Source organism: Mustela lutreola, chromosome 5 (genome assembly GCF_030435805.1).
Source record: "Mustela lutreola isolate mMusLut2 chromosome 5, mMusLut2.pri, whole genome shotgun sequence".
Classification (NCBI taxonomy): Eukaryota; Metazoa; Chordata; class Mammalia; order Carnivora; family Mustelidae; genus Mustela; species Mustela lutreola.
In genome coordinates this window covers 123,301,528-123,307,527 of record NC_081294.1, presented here as the reverse complement: position 1 = coordinate 123,307,527, position 6,000 = coordinate 123,301,528, and the positions used below count along the sequence as shown (strand labels likewise).

The following is a 6,000-nucleotide window of genomic DNA, read 5'->3' as shown; positions in this document are numbered from 1 at the left end:
TAAGCATAGACTTCATTGTGATGTGGATTATTTCTTAGTGTTCAGTGAATACCAGCTTATGCATTTAGTCAGTGGCTTTATCACTGTCATCCGATTTTGTGTGTTTCAGACATTTCTTATTCTGAACTATATATAAGCACTAAGAGTATGGATTAAACCTTCGATTTAAGAAATGATTATGTAGGTTTCCTCCAGCTGGAGTTTGTCCCATTTAGTATTTGACCAAGTAGCAATAATTGATTTTCTTTGCCTTAAGTTTGGGTTTCTTTTTCAGTTAGGCATGTTTCTTGCACAAAGAACAAGTTGAGATCTTGTGAGGTCTCTTTTTAGAACACCCAAGAAAAGGGGATTTACAAGTTCCCAAAGCCAAAAAAAAAAAAAAAATCCTGCTCCCAAGTCTTGCCCACCAGAAGGAAGTTGTTGCAGTCCGTGCTATCTTAACCACAGTGCAGGTCCCATGTCTGTAAGCCACCAAAACTATTACTAAAGACAGAAATTTCGGATGATACCAGGGGACCAGTTTCACAGCCAGTGACTTATTTGAAATTGCTTTAAGCTTAAAAATGAAAAAACTCTAAGAAAGATGTAGTTTAGAGAATGAGTGTGGGCTGTCTGTATCATGGGTTGCCAGCGATCACCAAGGGTTTTGCACAAACACAACCTTGCTCCCTTTCTTCTCCTGTTCTGCACTTCTTCCAGCAGGTGTCACTATAATCACAGAACAAACATTCCACAGCATGGTATGTAACTTTATTTTTCTAGCATAATAATTTAAAGTATTTACACACTGCACACACACTGTTTTACACAGATACTTATTCATATACCTATGAACCACATCTAAAGGTTTCTTTGCAAAGACTCGACACACGGGGGAATTTCCAAGCATAACAAAGAGAAGAAAAGGACAAAAGAAAGTTTTGAGTCTTTTAAAGACAGCCATGTGGAGCATCTGTGAAAACCAGTGTTCTCCCCCAATTTTAAGCTCCCCCAAGAGACCTCTGAATAGCTACAGCCTATCCACGTGTTGATACAACCCGAAACTCTCTGGGCTGAGGATTTAAAAAAGTAAAATGTACAAGTACTATTTTCTCTAGAAGTTCTAGATAGAAGAGGAAACGGAAAAATGATCTGGTCCTTCTCTAGAGAAGCATCTGTATTTGTCAGTTATCTGTGGGGATTGTAAATGTTGCGCAGGAACACTGGCTGTAAAGGGCAATAGCCAAATACACTGGTATAAATACTCGTAGTGATAGAGAATGCTTTTAAGTGGCCTTCCCAGCTCTATATGGCCGCACAGCCTAAGTGTCTTTCCCCAACTGTAGAGGTGGTGGTTTCACTTTCCCTGAAAAGGACAAAGGTGTTTTTTAACCATAAACACTCTAAAGCCAGATACTGTAGAAAGTTCTACTGCTTTTACTTCACTTTCATACTGTTTGCACAAGAATAGTGGTTATAAGTACTCTATTTTTCCTCCTTTGTTCTATTCAATTACATAACAAAGTTGCTAGCTAACTCTAGCTTCTGATCCTGGCACATGGTTCCATAGGTGAACCAAAATAGCCCCAGTTTAGAGGTGATGGCAGGTGGGCCCCTGTCCAGTTTTATAAAAGATTACCGGGTGTAGGTTTCAGTTCTCTCGTGTTGCATTTTCGTCAAAGAAGTGGCAGGATGCCTTTGTGATTTTTCCCAGACTTGCCAGGTGATTCTGTCATACACTAGAAGACGAGCGGAGGCTTGCCGCCTACCGATGAACCCACAGCTCCGTCCTGTGTTCGGAGGATAGCTCAGTTCATTAAGAAATAGACTTTCACAAACTGAAATCCTCTTTTCCTGCCAGTTGGGGCCTCTGGCAGTAAGCCTAATGAACGGGACATGGCAAAAGGCAGAAATTATCTGGTTATCTAAAACGGAGCAAGTCTGGATCCAAACTGCTGTGGTATTTAAAGTTCATTACCTTCTTCTTGCACTTAAAGTAGAAATTGTCTCCTTTCTCCTTGGAACCAAACATTTACAGACATACAAGAGAAAGTGACCTACCCTAGAACTCACTGCCTCATGGTTCTTGAATTTTGTTGGTGGTGCTCTTCCTTTGCAAGAGCATGACAACAGTGAAAGGCAAGAGGCAAGGAGATACTTTATAGGAATTTTACCAAATTAAATGAGCAACTGACTAACGGATATTCACTACAGATGTTAAGAGGGAGCTTATCTGATAAAAAGACCTCCCAAGGAGCAATATGGTTTAGTGAGAATGTCTGGATTAACCAGCACCCACTTAGTCGCCTCCTGGTTCAGGCCAGGACAGTGTTCCTGTCGTCTAACACCCTATTCATTCCACCATGCATAGATACATCGGCGACTGTTGCGAAGACCCCACCATGCATAGATACATTGGCGACTGTTGCGAAGACCGTGGTGTGGAGGGCGAGGAGGAGTGGCAGGGCCTTTGTGACTGAAGCAGGGCCTGGATATGAAGCAAGAATCCAACAAAGCCTGATCTCTGGGTTCATAAGGTGAGATTAAGGAGGGTTTACTGGGGTGGGGTGGGCTGCAGACAAGGGTTGCTTCTGAGCAGAAGCAACCAAGAACCAGAAGGCAAGGAACGTGGGCTTGCACAAATTAGAAAAGCAAGGTGTGAAAGATACAACGGGGACATGGGGTGAGGAAAAGTCTGAGAGCTCCTGGGGTCTAACAAAATGCCTGGTATTTATTTATCCGTGAAATTGCTACCTCGAGACCGTTCTGGCCTATTGGAACAGCAGTTTTGTCTGGCTCAACCCCACATACGGTAAGTGCTCAGATCACAAGATCTTAGTTCGTTAAAACTGTAGTGATATTCTCCCTGCGCTCTGAGGAAGTGACAGCGGGGAAGGAGGGCGAGGTTCCTTGGAGATGCGTTGTGTGCGTTGTTTCACAAAAGCCAAAGTGCCTGTCATGGGACTGGGCTGTCCCTCCACACCGAGGGAGGGCAGGAGGAGGCTAAAGACACCCCCTAGCTCACAGGAAGGACGCAGCTTCCCCCAGAAGGCGGCGAGTGAAAGCCGCACACCCAGGGTGGCAGATCAGTAGCCAAGGGAAAAGGCAGGATTGAAGGGCCAGGAACAGCTGCCACCACTGTCACTGGGCATCTCCGAAGGGAACGCTGCATATGGTGTCTGTGTATATGTACTATACGTACTAACCAGGTACACACATAAATATTTAATATATAAAAAATAAAGTGCTTTCTAACAGGTCCCCAGGCAGGGACATTATAAAATATTTCACAAAACTGCCAAACAAAATCAGTACAATCAAAGAACACTACCTCCAACATACATGAAAACAGTCAAACACAGTATGTACAATCTGGTGGGTGCCCCAGGACAAACATCCTGTCATATACATGGTATATACATATATACTCTTTTACTCAATATATTATGACAATATATATTTTAAAATTCTGTTATAGACAAAAAGAAAAACCCAAAAAAACACAAAAGACGACCCCTACAAAAACACAATGAAGATCAAGCATGGGAGTCCGAGGCTGACAGCCCAGTGGCCGCGTCCGTGGGGCGTCCCCTGGCTGCCGCTGGGGAAAATGTGCCAGCGTTCCTTCCGTGGGTGCAGCGCCTCCACGTCCTCCAAGGCACTGTGGGCGGCGGCAGTGAAGTTGGCATCACCAGTGGTGAGCAGGTCGAAGACACAGGACTGGAAATAGATGTCCTTCACTGGCATCTTCTCGTGGCACTGGGCATTGGCAGCCTCCAGTGTGTAGCCCGGCCAGGCCGGTGCCAGTGAGGTGCGAGGCACGCTGTGCCCCAGGATGGCAGACACCTGGCCCTGCCCGTCGTCGATGCGCTCGCTCAGGGGGCAGCCGTTGACACACAGCTGCAGGTCCTGACTTTCCTCGTAGGACATAGCCAGGTCCTCAGGCATGCGGATGGCGAGCGTCAGGTAGCGACCCAGCTGCCGCACGAAGACCGTGGTCCCTATGTAGCGGGCGTGCATCTCCACGTAGCGGCCGCTCTCCCTCTCCAGGATAAGCAGGCTCTTGGTGTCGCCATCCCCGCCGCTGGTGCTGCCATCCACAAAGGCAGCCGGCAGGTCATCGGTCACAGCTTGGTACACTTTCTGATCTGTACACTCCCGGTGAGCTTTGAAGATGATGGTGATCTGGGGGAAGGAACACACACAAATTGAAACAGGCGGGCAGGGACAGAGGTGGTGTCGCCCGCCAAGCTGGAGCTGAATGGCCAGAGACAGAATCTCTAAACTCACTCAGCCCACGGGCTCCTGGCTCAGAAATGAAAGGGGTCACTGGTAAGGAAAAAGAAAAAGTCATATAGGTTTAGAATAAAAATTTGATGCAAATCTGAGGGATGTACATTACGAAAAACTTTTTCTTTACTTTCCTAAAACAGAACTATGCTGCTGTTGGGGTACAGTGGTTTTTACTGGTACTCTGGTGTCCTTCTTCCCCAAACAGGTGAGTGGTGGTATAGCTCCGAGAAAAAGACCAATTAAGTCAGGTAGAAACGTCAAGGGACATAATTAATAATATACCCACATCAGAACTTTGATTTCTACAAAGATTCTTCTACAAATTTTCTTACTAACGCTTGGGAACAAAGCAGAGTTGAGGGGGCCCATCCCATCCACAGCCACCAATCATGGGCCTCAGCAAAGATTTCTCTAAGTCTCTTAATCAAATGTCTCACATGACTGGCTAATCCCTGTGACTTGGAAATCCCTTGGCAAATACAGCTCCCAGGCCCTGGCAGAGAATAAATACCCTCAACCTAGTTACCGCAAATGTTTTCCCCAAACAGCACCAGGCCCTTGAACTTCTTGAATTTTTTCTCGAGCCAACTCTCGATTCTCCTAATCAAGCAGAAAAAACCTGATGCTATAAAAACTTGCCTTGTGTAAACCCATTTTCCTTCCTTATTTGGAACAATTACAAGACAACGTAATTGTGCCACCTCCAAAGTACTCCAGACCCTCTGGCATTGTCAGGAACTGACGTAATGGCTTTTCTTTCTTCTTAAAGGCAAAAAAAAAAAAAAAAAAGTACCGGTCAAGTAAGAAGGTAGGCCACTCTACAGATTTCCCTGGATAGAGGAAACCTACCTCCCCCACGGGAACTAATCCAAACAATAGACCCTTGTTAAAAAGGCCAGAAAATGCCCTGACTATCCCCCACCACGCCTCTGACAAGTCCTCAACACCACCCTCAAGTTTATGTCTGAAGTTTTTTTCCTCATCCAGGCCAGCATTTACTCACATTATTTAATTCCACATGTTCCCACTGGTGTTACTTGACTGGAATTTTCCAGCCATTTCATTTTACTTCAGCCAGTTATAAAGCTAGATCTGAACCAGCTGCACTGTAGCAACTGGTTCAATTCATATCCGTTGTTTGCAGCTGCAACTAAGAGCCAGACAATATACTATGAAAATGCTTGGTTTTCTCTCTTCCTAATTTCCCTGATCCACAATTTAATTTCACTACCAGCCTTCTCAGATTTCAACACCTTCTTAACAACCCAAAGGAGGTGTACCAGAGATGACTGCCGGAAATTTGTTGTGCATCCAACCATAGGACCTTCCAGAGTGAATGGGATTTTGAGCGAGCTATCTAATGGGACTATAAAATAGATTTATTTGGTGGCTCTAAAGACAGTTTGACAAGTGTTTTTAGGGCAAGCTAGGCTCCCTTGGAGGTAAAAAGATTAATTAAAGTAAATTCTGCACCTGAAAGAGTTGAAAGCTAATACAGATGACTCCAATAAGGGTGAGTAAGACTTTTCATATAATCATTGTCTTCATTTTCAACTGGAGCATTCACATTCGAAGACTCTCTAAGCTAAGAAACCTTAAATTTAAACTAGATTAAAATTATTTGCAAGAATTAAGTACTTTTTTTGTTCATCTCAGGAATAACAATGAGGAATTAGTTTTGTTGAGACAATAAAACAGATCCATTTTCAAACTAGTTCCCAAACGGGC

At 44.4% G+C, this 6,000-nt stretch overlaps 1 protein-coding gene across 2 annotated transcripts in view; it reads right to left on the bottom strand.

Annotated features, from left to right (window-relative positions):
- Positions 1 to 728: 728 nt before the first annotated feature.
- RGMB (repulsive guidance molecule BMP co-receptor b) overlaps positions 729 to 6,000 on the bottom strand; it is a 30,385-nt gene continuing 25,113 nt past the window's right edge. For both annotated transcript variants that reach the window (XM_059175552.1, XM_059175551.1), the window contains exon 5: positions 729 to 4,164. In XM_059175552.1, coding sequence (XP_059031535.1) covers positions 3,496 to 4,164 — 669 coding nt within the window. In that variant the 3' untranslated portion in view covers positions 729 to 3,495. The remainder of the gene's footprint in view (positions 4,165 to 6,000) is intronic.